Source organism: Salmo trutta, chromosome 28 (genome assembly GCF_901001165.1).
Source record: "Salmo trutta chromosome 28, fSalTru1.1, whole genome shotgun sequence".
Taxonomy (NCBI): domain Eukaryota; kingdom Metazoa; phylum Chordata; class Actinopteri; order Salmoniformes; family Salmonidae; genus Salmo; species Salmo trutta.
Window position 1 is genome coordinate 5,046,751 of NC_042984.1, and position 19,901 is coordinate 5,066,651.

At 43.3% G+C, this 19,901-nt stretch overlaps 1 protein-coding gene across 1 annotated transcript in view; it reads left to right on the forward strand.

Moving 5' to 3' along the window:
• Window positions 1-19,901, forward strand: part of lama5 (laminin, alpha 5) — a gene marked incomplete in the record, with an annotated part of 207,409 nt that overhangs the window by 169,935 nt on the left and 17,573 nt on the right. The window contains 12 exon segments of the mRNA XM_029720356.1: window positions 1-65; window positions 1,569-1,748; window positions 6,846-6,985; window positions 10,393-10,537; window positions 13,031-13,164; window positions 13,474-13,639; window positions 15,249-15,383; window positions 15,742-15,893; window positions 16,607-16,739; window positions 17,401-17,544; window positions 18,391-18,521; window positions 18,707-18,871. The exon segment at window positions 1-65 is cut by the window's left edge and continues 78 nt beyond it. Of these exon segments, the coding sequence (XP_029576216.1) occupies window positions 1-65; window positions 1,569-1,748; window positions 6,846-6,985; window positions 10,393-10,537; window positions 13,031-13,164; window positions 13,474-13,639; window positions 15,249-15,383; window positions 15,742-15,893; window positions 16,607-16,739; window positions 17,401-17,544; window positions 18,391-18,521; window positions 18,707-18,871 (1,690 nt within the window).

The following is a 19,901-nucleotide window of genomic DNA, read 5'->3' on the forward strand; positions in this document are numbered from 1 at the left end:
ACATCTCAGAGAACATCCTCAGGATCAGACAGCTCATCGCTGAGGCTCGCAAGGCAGCCAGCAAGGTATGGTGGCTCACACGGGACAAACATAGCCCAGGCCCGCAATATGAATACATACTGTTTGCTACCTCCTAATTATACTGAACAAAAATATAAACGTAACCTGTAAAGTGCTGGTCCCATGTTTCATGAGCTGAAATAAAAGATCCCAGAAATGTTACATACGCACAAAAAGCTTATTTCCCTCAAATGTTGATGCACAAATAGGTTTACATCCCTGTTAGTGAGCATTTCTCCTTTGCCAAGATAATCCATCCACCTGACAGGGGTGAAATATAAAGAAGCTGATTAAACAGCATGATAATTACACAGGTGCACCTTGTGCTGGGGGGACAATAAAAGGCCCCTCTAAAATGTGCAGATTTGTCACACAACACAATACCACAGATGTCTCAAGTTTTGAGGGAGTATGCAATTGGCAAGAATGTCCACCAGAAATATTGCCAGAGAATTTAATGTTAATTTCTCCACCCAGACAGCTGATAAAACTGTGGGTTTGCACAACCGAAGAATTTCTGTAGAAACCGTCTCAGGGAAGCTCATCTGCGTGCTCGTCGTCCTCACCAGGGTCTTGACCTGACTGCAGTTTGACGTTGTAACCGACTTCAGTGGGAAAATGCTCACCTTCTTCACGGATGAATCCCGGTTTCAACTGTACCGAGCGGTTTTGGCAAGCGGTTTGCTGATGTCAACGTTGTGAACAGAGTGCCCCATGGTGGTGGGGTTATGGTATGGACAAGCATAAGCTACGGACAACAAGCGCAATTTGAATGCACAGAGATACCATGATGAGATCCTGAGGCCCCATTGTCGTGCCATTCATCCACCACCATCACCTGATGTTTCAGCATGATGATGCACGGCCCCCATGTCGCAATGATCTGTTCAGAATTCCTGGAAGCTAAAAATGTCCCAGTTCTGCCATGGTCTGCATACTCACCAGACATGTCACCCATTGAGCATGTTCGGGATGCTCTGGATCGACGTGTACGACAGCATGTTCCAGTTCCTGCCAATATCCAGCGACTTCGCACAGCCATTGAAGAGGAGTGGGACAACATTCCACAGGCCACAATCAACAGCCCGATCAACTCTATGTGAAGGAGATGTGTTGCACTGCATGAGGCAAATGGTTGTAACACCAGATACTGACTGGTTCTCTGATCCACGACCCCTACCTTTTTTTTTTTTTTTTAAGGTATCTGTGACCAACAGATGCATATCTGTATTCCCAGTCGTGAAATCCATAGACTATGGCCTCATTAGTTTATTATTCATTGACTGATTTCCCCTATATGAACTGTAACTCAGTAACATCTTTGAAATTGTTGCGTTTATTATTGTTCAGTTTAGTTTTGGATAAAAGTGTCTATTAAATGTAGTTTTTGTATGAATAAAGTATCCTTTTTGGTCAAAACGTATGATTAAGACATCTATCTACTATGGTTACATGAACGGTTACGTCAACATGACGACCGGTGTATTCACCCCTCTTCTCCCTCTCAGGTGAGCGTACCTGTGAAGTTCAACGGGACGTCAGGTGTGCAGGTGCGTACCCCCAGTAACCTGGCAGACCTGGCAGCTTATACCTCCCTGAAGTTCTACATCACCCTGCCCGAAGCCTCACGCGCCCGCAGACAGGACCAACCAGACAAACAGTTTGTCTTTTACCTCGGAAACAAGGACGTAAGTATTTTATTATTATTATCATTATTATTATTATTCAACTGTTTTTTCACACAAATAGACAACACATATCATAATAAAAGACAAAATAAAATAATAAATACTGTTATTTTACACGTATACTGTGGGACAGAGAATAATTGATGTAAGTATTTTTTTAAGCTTTTCTAAACATTTATAAGTATTCATAGTGACGTATTCATGTAAGGCTTCCCAAGACTGTGTTTATCTTGAAACATCTTTATCCATAAACTAGATGTAATTGTTTTAAGAAAGTCATACCAAGGATCATTTTGCTATTTGATTTTGAATTTAAACACCCCTTGAAGTATCAATAAAATATATATACAAAAATTATTTGATCAACTTTTATTTGGCCTTACTGCTATTAGCCCATACAAACACATCGAATAACAGATTTCAAATCATATCGAATTGTATTTGTCACATGCGCCGACTACAACAGGTGTTGACCTTACCGTGAAATGCTTACTTACAAGCCCTTAACCAACAATGCAGTTCAAGAAATATAGTTATAAATTAATAAAATTGTTTTCTAAATAAACTAAAGTAAAACATTTAATAACTAAATAACAATAACAAGTCTATATATAGGGGGTACCGGTACTGAGTCAGTGTGCAGGGGTAAAGGTTAGTCGAGGTAACATGTACATGTAGGTAGGGGTGAAGTGACTATGCATAGATAATAAACAGTGAGTAGCAGCAGTGTAAAAACAAATGGGGGGGGGGGGGGGTCAATGTAAATAGTCCGGGTGGCCATTTGATTATATTTCAGCAAATTATGGCTTGGGGGTAGAAGCTGTTAAGGAGCATTTTGGTCCTAGACTTGGCGCTCCGGTACCGCTTGCCGTGTGGTAGCAGAGAGAACAGTATATGACTTGGGTGACTGGAGTCTTTGACAATTGTTTGTGCTTTCCACTGACACTGCCTGGTATATAGGTCCTGGATGGCAGGAAGCTTGGCCCCAGTGATGTACTGGGCCGTACGCACTACCCTCTGTAGCACCTTACGGTCAGATGCCGAGCAGTTGCCATACCAGGCGGTGATGCAACAAGTCAGGATGCTCTCGATGGTGCAGCTGTAGAACTTTTTGAGGATCTGGGTATCCATGAATTTATGAGAGAAAGAAGGGAGAGAGTGAGAGGGGAGAGAGCGAGAGGGGAGGAGAGAGAGAGAGAGAGAGAGGGGAGAGAGAGAGAGGGGGGAGAGAGAGAGTTCTGCTTTTATTGCATTATTCGGTGTGGCACCACTGGAGGCCCCTCTAACCAGTTCTCTGGACTGGCACCACTGGAGGCCCCTCTAAACAGTTCTATGGAGTGGTACCACAGAAGGCCCCTCTAACCAGTTCTATGGAGTGGCACCACAGGTGGCCCCTCTAAACAGTTCTATGAACTGGCACCACAGGTGGCCCCTCTAAACAGTTCTATGAACTGGCACCACAGGAGGCCCCTCTAAACAGTTCTATGGAGTGGCACCACAGGAGGCCCCTCTAAACAGTTCTATGAACTGGCACCACAGGAGGCCCCTCTAAACAGTTCTATGGAGTGGCACCACAGGAGGCCCCTCTAAACAGTTCTACGGGCAACATGCTGGTATGTACTACTCTTCTAGCTAGACGTCTTACACTATTTAAACGGAAGGATCGATTTCCTCCTACTTTTCACCACTGGATAAAGGAAAATCTGCAACATCTCAAGCTAGAGAAAATACGCCACTCCGTTAGGGGATCTCCAATTACATTTTATAATATCTGGCAACCTTTCCTATCTTTTGTAGAAGACATGGACACAATTACATTTTATAATATCTGGCAACCTTTCCTATCTTTTTCAGAAGACATGGACCCAGCTAATTTCACAACTCCAAAATCAACCCAAATTAGAATTTGTATCATTATTTTTACTCTTTTTTTTAAATTTGATTTTATAATATCTTTTTTTTTACTATTTTATTATATTACTCATTGTATATCATGTCTGCTTTAAGTCTGGTTTTGGGGTCGGTTTGATTTGGGGATCGGTGTGTCCTGCCCTCTAGCTGTTCTGTCTGTTGTCTGTAGAATCATAAAAAATACCAAATAAAAAAATGTATTAAAAAAAATGTATAAAAACAAATGACTGAAATATGACATTTACATAAGTGTTCAGACCATTTACTCAGTAATTTGTTGAAGCACCTTTGGCAGCATTTATAGCCTCGAGTCTTCTTGGGTATGATGCTACAAGCTTGGCACATCTGTATTTGTGGAGTTTCTCCCATTCTTCTCTGCAGATCCTCTCAAGCTCTGTCAGGTTGGATGGGGAGCATCGCTGCACATTTATTTTCAGGTCTCTCCAGAGATGTTCGATCGGGTTCAAGTCCGGGCTCTGGCTGGGCCACTCAGGGACATTACTACTTGTCCTGAAGCCACTCCTGCATTGTCTTGGCTGTGTGCTTAGGGTCGTTGTCCTGTTGGAAGATGAACCTTCACCCAAAACTGAGGTCCTGAGCGCTCTGGAGCAGGTTTTCATCAAGGATCTCTCTGTCCTTTGCTCCATTCATCTTTGCCTCGATCCTGACTAGTCTCCCAGTCCCTGCCGCTGAAAAACATCCCCACAACATGATGCTGCCACCACCATGCTTCACCGTAGGGATGGTGCCAGGTTTCCTCCAGACATAATGCTTGGCATTCAGGCCAAAGAGTTCAATATTGGTTTCATCAGACCAGAGAATCTTGTTTCTCATGGACTTAGAGTTCTTTAAGTGCCTTTTGGCAAACTCCAAGCGCGTTGTCGTGCCTTTTACTGAGGAGTGGCTTCTGTCTGCCCACTCTACTATAAAGGGCTGATTGATGGAGTGCTGCAGAGATGGTTGTCCTTCTGGAAGATTCTCCCATCTCCACAGAGAAACTCTGGAGCTCTGTCAGAGTGACCATCAGTTTCTTGGTCACCTCCCCAACCAAAGCTCTACGGACAATTCCTGGACCTTATATAGACAGGTGTGTGACTTTCCAAATTACGTCCAATTAATTGAATTTACCAAGTTGTAGAAACATCTCAAGGATGATCAATGGAAACAAGATGCATCTGAGCTCAATTTCGAGATTCATAGCAAAGGGTCTGAATATTTTTTTTATTTTTTTTAAATAAATGTGCAAAACATTTCTAAAAAACAGTTTTTTTCTCTGTCATGATGGGGTATAGTATGTAGATTTATGAGGAAAAACATTAATTGAATCCATTTTAGAATAAGGTTGTAGCGCAACAACATTTGGAAAAAGGAAAGGGGTCTGGATACCTAACTAATGCACCCCTATATCTGAGAGGTACAAGAAGAAAACATTTAGCTTTAGTTTTTTACTTGTTTTTTAAACCGTTATTTTTGTCTCTAAACAGTCTCCATATATACTTTCTTAATCTGTTCAACTTGCACTGGGGGACCTTCAGATGAGTCTTGTGAGGCATCTGGGAATCCTAGAGCAAACAATCGACTCTACAGACAGAAGTTGGCAGATCGTCTGTACCGACTTCAGACCTGTCCCAAGACACTTGTGGGGGGGTCGTAGAGCGAAATGGAGAACAACACCGTGTTCGTGAGAGTCTCATCTTTCCATAAAGGGATGCTAATAACATTCAGATGCTACAGACAATTCTGTGAGAAGACCAATTTTCAGCATGTCTTATGGTCACCTTTCACCACAGATGCGGAAGTGCAACATCGCTGGATGCGGTAGATTGAGACACATCCAAAGCAAAAAACATATCTCTAGCTTAAACTGACAGATTTGTTTTTATTATGCTAATTACATTTCCGCAGGGGGCGTGGACATCGACTTGGGGGGGGGTTAACATGATTTTTTAATCACTACCTCGTCTCTGTAACCCACACATACAATTATCTGTAAGGTCCCTCAGTCAAGCAGTGAATTTCAAACACAGATTCAACCAGGGAGGTTTTCCAATGCATCGCAAAGAAGGGCAGCTATGTAAAAAAGGATAAAAAAAGAAACAGAACAGAGCTAAGCACAGCCAGCAGCTTAGCTCCCTGCATCCCACTGCTGACTTAGCCCTGAAGCTAAGCAGGGTTGGTCCTGGATGGGAGACCAGATGATACTGGAAGTGCCAGTAGGAGGCAATCTTTCCTTTGGTCAAAAAATAAATATCTCAATGCCCCAGGGCAGTGATTGGGGACATTGCCCTGTGTAGGGTGCTGTCTTTCAGATGGGACGTTAAACGGGTTTCCTGACTCTCTGAGGTCATTAAAGATCCCATGGTACTTATCGTAAGAGTAGGGGTGTTAACCCCGGTGTCCTGGCTAAATTCCCAATCTGGTCCTCATATCATCACAGTCACCTAATCATCCCCAGCTTCCAATTGGCTCATTCATCCTCTCCCCTGTAACTGTTCCCCAGGTCGTTTCTGTAAATGAGAATGTGTTCTCAGTCACCTTACCTGGTAAGACGAGGGTTAAAACATTTTAAAAATGAAAAGCCGATAACCTGGTTGTCTGCTTTCCAGCAGTCACTGGGAGATGAATTTGTCTTTCAGCAGGACAATATCCTAAAACACAAGGCCAAATCTACACTGGAGTTGCTTACCAGGAAGACAGTGAATGTTCCTGAGTGGCCGATTTGTGATTTGAATCTCCTTGAAAGTTTATGGCAAGACCTGAAAATGGTTGTCTAGCAATGATCAACAACAAATTGTAAAGAGCTTGAAGAATTCTGAAAGGAATAATGAGCAAATGTTGTACAATCCAGGTGTGGAAAGCTCTTAGAGATTTACCCAGAAAGACTCACAGCTGTAATCACTGCCAAAGGTGATTCTAACATGTATTGACTCAGTGGGTTGAATACTTATCTAATCAAGATATATTAGTGTTTTATTTTTCATACATTTTCTTCAAATGTTAGAAATGTTTCTTCAACTTTGACATTACAAAGTATTTTGTGTAGATTGTTGACAAAACAAATGGCAATTTAATCAATTTTAATCCCACTTTGTAACACAACAAAATTTGGAAAAGGTCAAGAGGTGTGAATACTTTCCGAACGCACTGAAGTCCAGTAATGATGCGTTTCCTGTTTCATGTCTATAGTCCAGTAAGGAGTTCCTGGGAATGATGCTGGAAGGGCAGAGACTGCACTGGCTCTTCAATGTGGGTGGAGACACGACCGAGGTGGAGATGCCAGAGGATGTCCAAACAGATGGCAACTTCAACAACGTGGTCCTGGAAAGGTAACTACTGCCACGGTCATTGTTTGGATTTGTTCTTACTAGGGAACCCAATATCTTAACCATTAGACCAAGAGGAATTCCTCATAGTCCATAAGCAACAATTGGCCTTACAAGTCTCAGGCTAAATCATCACGAGAATGTCCAAATCACCTCCACTATACCAAGCACTGCCTCTGTCATTATCACCACCACCATATTAACCTGCCCTCTCTCTATCGCTCTTTCTCGCTCTCTCTCTCTATTAGAGCACAGAGGGTTTTCTTTAATGGAAGCTTCTCTAATGCACATTTGGTTGAGTGTGGTGTACCGCAGGGAAGCTGGCTAGGGCCATTATTATTTTCTGTTTTCACTAATGACCTTCCACTGACATTGAATAAAGCCTGTGTATCTATGTACGCTGACAACTCAACAGTATATACGTCAGATATGACAATAAAATAAATAACTAACACCCTTGATAACTCAATAACCCTCAGACTCCTGAGTGGCGCAGCGGTCTAAGGCACTGCATCTCAGTGAAAGAGGCGTCACTACAGTCCCTGTTTTGAATCCAGGCTGTATCACATTCGGCCGTGATTGGTAGTCCCATAGGGAGGCGCACAATTGGCCCAGCGTCGTCCGGGCTAGGCCGTCATTGCAAATAAGAATTTGTTTTTAACTGACTTGCCAAGTTAAATAACGGTTACATAACGTAGAGCTCCAGTCAGTTTGAGAATGGGTAACTACCAAAAGGCTGTGCTAAATATCTCAAAAACTAAAAGCATCGTTTTTGGGACAAATCACTCGCTCAACCCTTAACCTCATCTATATCTAGTATTGAATTACGTGGTGATTGAGCAAGTTGAGGAGACCAAACTGTCACGTTCGTTGGAATAATCGGACCAAGGCGCAGCGTGAGTAGTGTTCCACATCTTTTATTCGAAAGTGAAACTTAACAAAGACATAAACAATAAACGTGACTAAAAAGGTGCTACATTCACTAACTCAAAATAATATCCCATAAACACAGGTGGGAAAAACAGCTACTTAAATATGATCCCCAATTAGAGGCAACGATTACCAGCTGCCTCTAATTGGGAATCATACAAATCACCAACATAGAAAATCAAACCTAAAACCCCACATAGAAATAAATAAACTAGATCAACGCCCCAGTCACGCCCCACTCTACCATAGAAAATGAGTGCTCTCTATGGTCAGGATGTGATACAAACTGCTGGGTGTAACCTTTAGATAGCAAGCTGTCATGGTCAAAACATTTACAGTGCATTCAGAAATTATTCAGACCCCTTCCCTTTTCCCACATTTCGTTACGTTACAGCCTTATTCAAAAATTGATGAAATTTCATTTTTTCCCTCATCAGTCTACACACAATAACCCATAATGACATCACAATACCCTATAATGACATCACAATACCCTATAATGACAGTGAAATCAAGTTGACATTTTTTTTGCAAATTATTAAAAAAAAAATGAAATATCTTATTTACATAAGTATTCAGACTCTTTGCTAGGAGACTCGAAATTAAGCTCAGGTGCATCCTGTTTCCATTGATCATCCTTGAGATGTTTCTACAGCTTGATTGGAGACCACCTGTGGTAAATTCAATTGATTGGACATGATTTGGAATGGCGCACACCTGTCTATATAAGGTCCCACAGTTGACAGTGCATGTCAGAGCAAAAACCAAGCCGTGAGGTCGAAGGAATTGTCCGTAGAGCTCCGAGACAGGATTGTGTTGAGGCACAGATCTGGGGAAGGGTATCAAAAAATGTGTGCAGCATTGAAGGTCCCCAAGAACACAGTGGCCTCCATCATTCTTAAATGAAAAAAGTTTGAATCCACCAAGACTCTTCCTAGAACTGGCCGCCCGGCCAAACTGAGAAATCGGGGGAGAAGGGCCTTGGTCAGGGAGGTGACCAAGAACCCGATGGTCACTCTGACAAAGCTCCAGAGTTTCTCTGTGGAGATGGGAGAATCTTCCAGAAGGACAACCATCTCTGCAGCAATCCACCAATCATACCTTTATAGTAGAGTGGGCAGACGGAAGCCACTCCTCAGTAAAAGGCACATGACAGCCCGCTTGCAGTTTGCCAAAAGGCACGTAAAGGACTCTGACCATGAGAAACAAGGTTCTCTGGTCTGATGAAACCAAGATTGAACGCTTTGGCCTGAATGCCAAGCATCACGTCTGGAGGAAACCTGGCACCAATGCTGTGGCCATGTTTTTCAGCGGCTAGTCGGGATCGAGGGACAGATGAACGGAGTAAACCTGCTCCAGAGCGCTCAGAACCTCAGACTGGGGCGAAGGTTCACCTTCCAACAGGACAACGACCCTAAGCACACAGCAAAGACAACACAGGAGTGGCTTCGGGACAAGTCTATGAATGTCCTTGAGTGGTCCAGCCAGAGCCCGGACTTGAACCCGATCAAACATCTCTGGAGAGACCTGAAAATAGCTGTGCAGCAATGCTCTTCATCCAACCTGACAGAGCTTGAGAGGATCTGCAGAGAAGAATGGGAGAAACTCCCCAAATACAGGTGTGCCAAGCTTGTAGCGTCATACCCAAGAAGACTTGAGGCTGTAATTGCTGCCAAAGGTGCTTCAACAATGTACTGAGTAAAAGGTCTGAATATGTGGAGTAAAATGTGGGTCTGAAAACAATACACTGTACAATCAATGGATGCTAAAATGTGAAGAGAGCTTTCTTGATTTCTCAGTCAACCAGACAGGTCCTACAGGCCCTAGTTTTGTCGCACCTGGTCAGGTGAGGAAAAGACGGACGTACGTAAGTTGCAGTTGGTGCAAAACAGAAGAGCACGTATTGCACACAGAGGGCGAATGTCAATGACATACATGCCAATCTCTCCTGGCTCCTTGTTGAGGAGAGATTGGGACTGTGAAGAGACACAGGCATTTTTAGGTATTATGTAGTGTTTGATGTGTAACATAGTTGTGGTATGACTGTGATATGTAGTTGTCTCAACTGGCTATCTTGAGATGAATGCACTAGCTGTTGGTCGCTCTGGATGGGAGTCTTCTGCTAGATGACTTGTTAATGTACATTTTAGTCATTTAGCAGACACTCTTATCCAGAGCGACTTACAGTAGTGAATGCATACATTTAATACATTTTTCCCCCCATATTGGTCCCCCGTGGGAATCAAACCCACAACCCTGGCATTGCAAACACCATGCTCTACCAACTGAGCCACAGGGGACTATTCTATTTCTTGTAGTTCTGTTTCCTGTTTGGACCCCAGGAAGAGTTGCCGCTGCCTTGGGGATCTTAATAAATACTACTAATACCACTCTCTCTCTCTGTCGCTCTCTCTCGCTGTCTCTGTCTCTGTCTCTCTCTCTCTCTCTCTCTCTCTGTTTCTCTCTTCCTCTCTCTACAGGATCCTTCAGTACGGCCAGATGGCCATGACTTCGGAGACCAGGGTGACCAAGGCTGTGGTGGAGGCAGGAGGGGACAGCGGACTGCTCAACCTCCAGACTGAAGAGACTGTGTTCTATGTGGGAGGGCACCCTGACACATTCACGGTGAGAGGGAGGTGTGTGTGTGTCCGTGTGTGTCCGTGTGTGTCCGTGTGTGTCCGTGTGTGTCCGTGTGTGTCCGTGTGTGTCCGTGTGTGTCCGTGTGTGTCCGTGTGTGTCCGTGTGTGTCCGTGTGTGTCCGTGTGTGTCCGTGTGTGTCCGGTTCGAAGGACCACAATGTATCCACAGCCTTTCGTAGATATACAGTGGTTATACCAAACATACAGTAGACCTGTAGTTTCTCCCTTATACACTACATGACCAAAAGTATGTGGACACCTGCTCGTCGATCATCTCATTCCAAAATCATGGACATTAATATGGAGTTGGTCCTCCCTTTGCTGCTTTAACAGCCTCCACTCTTCTGGGAAGGCTTCCCACTAGATGTTGGAACATTGCTGCGGGGACTTGCTTCCATTCAGCCACGAGCATTAGTGAAGTCGGGGCAGTGATGGGCGATTAGGCCTGGCTCGCGTTCCAATTCATCCCAAAGGTGTTCGATGGGGTTGGGGTCAGGGCTTTGTGCAGGCCAGTCAAGTTCTTCCACACTGATCTCGTAAAACCATTTCTGTATGGACCTCGCTTTGTGCACAGGGGCATTGTCATGCTGAAACAGGAAAGTTGGAAGCACAGAATCATCCAGAATGTAATTGTATCCTGTAGCGTTAAGATTTCCCTTCACTGGAGGAGCCTGAACCATGAAAAACAGCCCCAGACCATTATTCCTCTTCCACCAAACTTTACAGTTGGCACTATGCATTGGGCAGGTAGCGATTTTCTGGCATCTGCTTTACACCACTCCAGCCGACGCTTGGCATTGCGCATGGTGATCTGAGGCTTGTGTGCGGCTGCTCAGCCACGGAAACCCAATTCATGAAGCTCCCGACGAACAGTTATTGTGCTGACGTTGCTTCCAGAGGCAGTTTGAAAATCGATAGTGAGTGTTGAAACCGAGGACAGATGATTTTTTTTACACGTTACGCGCTTGAGCACTCGCTGGTCCCATTCTGTGAACTTGTGTGATCTACCACTTCGCGGCTGAGCCGTTGCTGCTCCTAGACGTTTCCACTTCACAATAACAGCACTTACAGTTGACCGGGGCAGCTCTAGCAGGGCAGAAATTGGATGAACTGACTTGTTGGGAAGGTGTTATCCAATGACGGTGCCACGTTGAAAGTCACTGAGCTCTTCAGTAAGGCAAATGTTTGTCTATGGAGATATGCATGGCTGTGTGCTCGATTTCATATACCTGTCAGCAATAGGTGTCCTGAAATAGCCAAATCCACTAATTTGAAGGGGTGTCCACATACTTTTGTGTATATATTTAGTGTATCTCTATTGTTAGTAACTCAAAGATCTGTTTACTCGCTCCGCTTCATAAGTAACCCATATATCTCTCTAGCTTCTCTCAGCTCCTTCAGTAACCCATATATCTCTCTAGCTTCTCTCAGCTCCTTTAGTAACCCATATATCTCTCTAGCTTCTCTCAGCTCCTTTAGTAACCCATATCTCTCTAGCTTCTCTCAGCTCATTTAGTAACCCATATATCTCTCTAGCTTCTCTCAGCTCCTTCAGTAACCCATATCTCTAGCTTCTCTCAGCTCTTTCAGTAACCCATATATCTCTAGCTTCTCTCAGCTCATTTAGTAACCCATATATCTCTCTAGCTTCTCTCAGCTCATTTAGTAACCCATATATCTCTCTAGCTTCTCTCAGCTCATTTAGTAACCCATATATCTCTCTAGCTTCTCTCAGCTCATTTAGTAACCCATATATCTCTCTAGCTTCTCTCAGCTCCTTCAGTAACCCATATATCTCTCTAGCTTCTCTCAGCTCATTTAGTAACCCATATATCTCTCTAGCTTCTCTCAGCTCCTTTAGTAACCCATATATCTCTCTAGCTTCTCTCAGCTCCTTCAGTAACCCATATATCTCTCTAGCTTCTCTCAGCTCTTTCAGTAACCCATATATCTCTCTAGCTTCTCTCAGCTCTTTCAGTAACCCATATATCTCTCTAGCTTCTCTCAGCTCTTTCAGTAACCCATATATCTCTCTAGCTTCTCTCAGCCCCAAGAGATGTTACTAAGGGGCTGAGAGAAGCTAGAGAGATATATGGGTTACTGTTCTTCTCCGCCCCTTAGTAACATCTCTGTCTCTCTGTTCTTCTCTCAGCCCCTTAGTAACATCTGTCTCTCTGTTCTTCTCTTCTCTCAGTAACATCTCTGTCTCTCTGTTCTTCTCTTCTCTCAGTAACATCTCTGTCTCTCTGTTCTTCTCTTCTCTCAGTAACATCTCTGTCTCTCTGTTCTTCTCTTCTCTCAGTAACATCTCTGTCTCTCTGTTCTTCTCTTCTCTCAGTAACATCTCTGTCTCTCTGTTCTTCTCTTCTCTCAGTAACATCTCTGTCTCTCTGTTCTTCTCTTCTCTCAGTAACATCTCTGTCTCTCTGTTCTTCTCTCAGCTCCTTCAGTAACCCATATCTCTCTGTTTTTCTCTCAGCCCCCTCTCCAGCTCCAGCTGCCCAACTTCAAGGGTTGTATTGAGCTGGAGACCCTGAATGAGGAGGTGCTCAGTCTCTATAACTTTGAGAACATCTTCCAACTCAACACCACCGAGGAGAAACCATGTGGAAGGTGGGACCACTAGCCGACCGTTACGTCTTATCTCTATGGCTGGAGCGCTCAGCGCTGAATACTAACAAGAGCCCCAAACCGCCGTGTGTGGACTTCTGTATCTGTTAGATAGAGTTTATATCCCTTATAAAAAGATCAACATTTATAGAATTATTATGATCTTATCATTTGCTGTCTATGGCCTAGTTCACAGTCAGCTAGCAAAACCCATGTACAAAGCTTTTGACACAAAAAAAATGTGTATGAATTGTCTGTGAATATTGTGCTATTGTTTGGCGTGTTAGTGACGTGTTTTTCTCTGTCCGTCAGAACTAAGCCAGTGTTGACCCAGCAGTGGGTGAACGACGCAGCCTACTTTGACGGGACGGGTTATGCTGAGGTCACCTTGAAGGAGGATACAGGGAAGATGCAACGCTTTGAACAGGAAGTTAAATTGATGAGTCACAACGGCATCTTGCTCATGCTCCTCAGCCAGGTCAGAGGTTATACTACTGCTGCTGGGGTTTAAGTCTCAAGATCACTATACTGGCATGAAAATATATGTTCTCAAGTGTTTAGCACTGGATATGATAGGATTAACAGGGGCAGCAGGTAGCCTAGTGGTTAGAGAGTTGGACTTGTAACCGAAAGGTTGCAAGATCGAATCCCCGAGCTGAGAAGGTAAAAATCTGTCATTCTGCCCCTGAACAAGGCAGGTAACCCACTGTTCGTAGGCCATCAATGAAAATAAGAATTTGTTCTTAACTGACTTGCCTAGTTAAATAAAGATATAATAAATACATTTTTTTTTTTAACTGTAATGTCCCAGAGGGAAAACATTTCTTAGACACACAATACTGCTGTATACAAAATAACTTCTGTGTACCATAGTATTATACTATACTGTAACTACAGACTGTTAACACTGGGGCCTGATTCAGTTGGATACTGCCCGTCATGGATTTAAAAGCATTGGATTGGTGTAACCATGCGAGAAAGTTTGCTAGTGCACACTTCAAGGGAAAGGTGGAGAGTCAGGACTTAGCCAGTGTATTGATGTCATGTTGCTTCCTGTTTTAACCTGTCTGTGTGTTGATGTCATGTTGCTTCCTGTTTTAACCTGTCTGTGTGTTGATGCCTTGTAGCTTCCTGTTTTAACCTGTCTGTGTGTTGATGCCCTCCTTGTTGCTTCCTGTTTTAACCTGTCTGTGTGTATTGATGCCTTGTAGCTTCATGTTTTAACCTGTCTGTGTGTTGATGTCATGTTGCTTCCTGTTTTAACCTGTCTGTGTGTATTGATGCCTTGTAGCTTCATGTTTTAACCTGTCTGTGTGTTGATGTCATGTTGCTTCCTGTTTTAACCTGTCTGTGTATTGATGCCATGTTGCTTCCTGTTTTAACCTGTCTGTGTGTTGATGCCCTGTAGCTTCCTGTTTTAACCTGTCTGTGTGTATTGATGCCATGTAGCTTCCTGTTTTAACCTGTCTGTGTGTTGATGTCATGTTGCTTCCTGTTTTAACCTGTCTGTGTGTTGATGCCTTGTAGCTTCCTGTTTTAACCTGTCTGTGTGTTGATGCCCTCCTTGTTGCTTCCTGTTTTAACCTGTCTGTGTGTATTGATGCCTTGTAGCTTCATGTTTTAACCTGTCTGTGTGTTGATGTCATGTTGCTTCCTGTTTTAACCTGTCTGTGTGTATTGATGCCTTGTAGCTTCATGTTTTAACCTGTCTGTGTGTTGATGTCATGTTGCTTCCTGTTTTAACCTGTCTGTGTGTTGATGCCATGTTGCTTCCTGTTTTAACCTGTCTGTGTGTTGATGTCATGTTGCTTCCTGTTTTAACCTGTCTGTGTGTTGATGCCCTGTAGCTTCCTGTTTTAACCTGTCTGTGTGTATTGATGCCATGTAGCTTCCTGTTTTAACCTGTCTGTGTGTTGATGTCATGTTGCTTCCTGTTTTAACCTGTCTGTGTGTTGATGCCCTGTAGCTTCCTGTTTTAATCTGTCTGTGTGTATTGATGCCATGTAGCTTCCTGTTTTAACCTGTCTGTGTGTATTGATGCCCTGTAGCTTCCTGTTTTAACATGTCTGTGTATTTGACCCCATCAGGAGAAGTTCCTGAGCTTGGCGGTGCGTCAGGGACGTCTCAGGGTCTTCTATGACGTCACTGGTTCTCTACAGGAGCTGGAGCCTAAGGATTCAGACTCCCCTTACCTCAAGATCAGCGACGCTGAACCCAAATCTGTAAGAAACATTATACTGTTTATACTGTAGCAAGTGTTAAAGCTGCAATATGTCACTTTTGGAAGACCCGACCAAATTCACATAGAAATGTGAGTTATAGATCTGTTATTCTCATTGAAAGTAAGTCTAAGAAGCGGTAGATGTGTTCTATGTGCGCTATTTCTATGCTTCCCGTTCTTAAGTTTATTTTACTTTAAGTAATAAAGTTGTAAAGTTTGGTGTTTGTGTTGTAAGTTACAGTGGGAGTGTTAAGTTCGGGTGTTTGTGTTGTAAGTTACTGTGTGAGTGTTACGTTTGGGTGTTTGTGTTGTAAGTTACAGTGTGAGTGTTACGTTTGGGTGTTTGTGTTCCTGTGTAGTTGGAGATTATCCTCCTCTACGATACGACCACGCGTGTTGTGGTGAGGAACAACCGCCAAACCCTGCTCAACTACGTCTTCACCGCGCCCCTGCCGCGCTTCGAAGGCAACTACTACCTGGCCGGAGTCCCCGAGGACAAGATGCCTGAAAGGTTAGACACATGCACACATACAGTACCAGTCTAAAGTTTAGACACACCTACTCATTCCAGGGTTTTTCTTTATTTTTTACTATTGTCTACATTGTAGAATAATAGTGAAGACATCAAAACTATTAAATAACACATATGGAATCATGTAGTAACAAAAAAAAGGTGTTAAACAAATCAAAATATATTTTATATTTGAGATTATTCGAAGTAGCCACCCTTTGCCTTGACAGCTTTGCACACTCTTGGTATTCTCTCAACCATCTTCACCGGGAATGCTTTTCCAACCATCTTGAAGGAGTTCCCACGTATGTTGAGCACTTGTTGGCTGCTTTTCCTTCACTCTGCGGTCCAACTCATCCCAAACCATCTCAATTGGGTTGAGGTCGGATGATTGTGGAGGCCAGGTCATCTGATGCAGCACTCCATCACTCTCCTTCTTGGTCAAATAGCACTTACACAGCCTGGAGGTGTGTTGGGTCATTGTCCTGTTGAAAAACAAATGATAGTCCCATTAAGAGCAAACCTACAATGTAGAAAATTAGTAGGTGTGTCCAAACTTTTGACTGGTACTGTACATGCACACACACAGGAACACAAACGCGCACACACACACACACAGAGGAACACAAGCAAACACACACACACTAACAGTTTCTTAGCATCCTCTCAAAGAAGTGCATAAACATAATAATATTGTATTTTTCTCCCTCCAGCCTGAAGGCCCTGTTCCCTCGCCAGGGCTCTCTGAAGGGCTGTTTTAGGAACGTCAAGGCCATGAATTCTCACATCGACCTGAAGAGGATGGCCAGCTCTGGGGTCAGCTACGGCTGTGCCAACGACCTACTGGTTAGTGTGTATATATATATATATATATATATATATATATATATATATATATATATATATATATATATATATATATATATATATATATATATATATATACATACACACACACACGTTACACTTCAAAAGTTTGGGGTCACTTAGAAATGTCCTTGTTTTTGAAAGAAAAGCCCCCAAAAAATTGTCCGTTAAAATAACATCAAATTGATCAGAAATACAGTGTAGACATTGTTAATGTTGTAAATGACTATTGCAGCTGGAAACGGCAGATTTTTGTTATGGAATATCTACGTACGTGTACAGAGGCCCATTATCAGCAACCATCACTCCTGTGTTCCAATGGCACGTTGCGTTAGCTAATCCAAGTTTATCATTTTAAAAGGCTAATTGATCATTATAGAAAACCCTTTTGCAATTATGTTAGCACAGCTGAAAACTGTTGTTCTCTTTAAAGAACCAATACAACTGGCCTTCTTTAGACTAGTTGAGTATCTGGAGCATCAGCATTTGTGGGTTCGATTACAGGCTCAAAATGTCCAGAAACAAAAAACTTTCTTCTGGAACTCGTCAGTCTATTCTTGTTCTGAGAAATTAAGGCTATTCCATGCGAGATATTACCAAGAAACTGAAGATCTCGTACAACGTTGTGTTGTTGTGTCAGGTGGCCCGTGAGGCCCACTTCTCAGGCCAGAGTTACCTGGACTTGTCTCCAGACAGCATCCCTGGTCTCAGGAACAACTTCTACGCTGGGTTTGGCTTCCGTTCTGACCAGAAGAACGGACTCATGTTCTACCACCAAGCTCAGGTACTATATATTCTCCCTTCCTCTCTCGCTCTCGCTCGCTCTCTCTCGCTCTCCCTCCCTCTCTCTCTCTCGCTCTCCTTCTCTTTTGCTCTCTCCCTCTCGCTCTCTCTCGCTCTCCCTCGCTCTCTCTCGCTCTCCCTCTCTCTCTCTCGCTCTCCCTCGCTCTCTCTCGCTCTCCCTCTCTCTCTTTCGCTCTCCCTCCCTCTCTCTCTTTCGCTCTCCCTCTCTCTCTCTCGCTCTCTCCCACTATCTCTTTCTCTCCTTCTCTTAGAGAGATGGATGGATATGCTAACCGTACCTTCACTGTGGTTACAGGATTGTGATTGATTGTAATATGTGGTTATAATGTGTGTGTGTGTGTGTTCTCTCTGGTCAGGACGGAGTGGGATGTAATGTGTGATGTAATGTGTTCTCTGGTCAGGACGGAGTGTGATGTAATGTGTGATGTGATGTAATGTGTGATGTAATGTGTGATGTAATGTGTTCTCTGGTCAGGACGGAGTGTGATGTAATGTGTGATGTAATGTGTGATGTAATGTGTGATGTAATGTGTGATGTAATGTAATGTGTTCTCTGGTCAGGACGGAGTGTGATGTAATGTGTGATGTAATGTGTGATGTAATGTGTGATGTAATGTGTGATGTAATGTGTTCTCTGGTCAGGACGGAGTGTGATGTAATGTGTGATGTAATGTGTGATGTAATGTGTGATGTGATGTAATGTGTTCTCTGGTCAGGACGGAGTGTGATGTAATGTGTGATGTAATGTGTGATGTAATGTGTGATGTAATGTGTGATGTAATGTGTGATGTAATGTGTGATGTGATGTAATGTGTTCTCTGGTCAGGACGGAGTGTGTCAGGTGTTCTTGGATAAGGGTCATGTGGTAGTGAGGGCGGCTAACAACGAGGTGAAGACTCAGAAGACCTACAACGATGACAACGATCATTATGTAACTCTGTACAGCAACAACAACAGGTAGGATTTACCATCCACCATTAGTATGTAACTCTATACAATAACAGGTAGGATGACTGGCAAATTCATGTACTCTCCTTTGAATGGAAGAGCTGTGAAACATGAAACCCAAGCTGTGTGTTGTGTGGTGTTGCTGATGTCTCGTGTGTGTGTGTGTGTGTGTGTGTGTGTGTGTGTGTGTGTAGGTTGCGTGTCTATGTGGATGACGTCCTGGAGAAGAATGGGGATACGGGTGTTGGAGGGGGCAGCAGCGGGGCGACACTATCACCTGGAGGGGTCTACCTGGGAGGGACACCTGACAACAGCCTCAACAACCTCACCGGCTGTCTTAGCAACCTGTTCATCAAGAGGTAAGAAAGGCTTTAGGGACACCAGGACAAACCGAGCAGAGAAAATAAGGGATCTGTGGAGGATTGCATTTATTTCAATTTGAATGTCGCTGCTCCTACTGCTGCTAGATTACAATGTTGCTGCTCCTACTACTACTGCTAGATTATAATGTTGCTGCTCCTACTACTGCTAGATTATAATGTCGCTGCTCCTACTACTGCTAGATTATAATGTCGCTGCTCCTACTACTGCTAGATTATAATGTTGCTGCTCCTACTACTACTGCTAGATTATAATGTTGCTGCTCCTACTACTGCTAGATTATAATGTCGCTGCTCCTACTACTGCTAGATTATAATGTCGCTGCTCCTACTACTGCTAGATTATAATGTTGCTGCTCCTACTACTACTGCTAGATTATAATGTCGCTGCTCCTACTGCTAGATTATAATGTCGCTGCTCCTACTACTGCTAGATTATAATGTTGCTGCTCCTACTGCTGCTAGATTATAATGTTGCTGCTCCTACTGCTGCTAGATTATAATGTCGCTGCTCCTACTATTGCTAGATTATAATGTCGCTGCTCCTACTGCTAGATTATAATGTTGCTGCTCCTACTACTGCTAGATTATAATGTCGCTGCTCCTACTACTGCTAGATTATAATGTTGCTGCTCCTACTGCTGCTAGATTATAATGTTGCTGCTCCTACTGCTGCTAGATTATAATGTCGCTGCTCCTACTACTGCTAGATTATAATGTCGCTGCTCCTACTGCTAGATTATAATGTTGCTGCTCCTACTACTGCTAGATTATAATGTCGCTGCTCCTACTACTGCTAGATTATAATGTTGCTGCTCCTACTGCTAGATTATAATGTTGCTGCTCCTACTGCTGCTAGATTACAATGTCGCTGCTCCAACTACTACTGCTAGATTATAATGTCGCTGCTCCTACTGCTAGATTATAATGTCGCTGCTCCTACTACTGCTAGATTATAATGTTGCTGCTCCTACTGCTGCTAGATTATAATGTTGCTGCTCCTACTGCT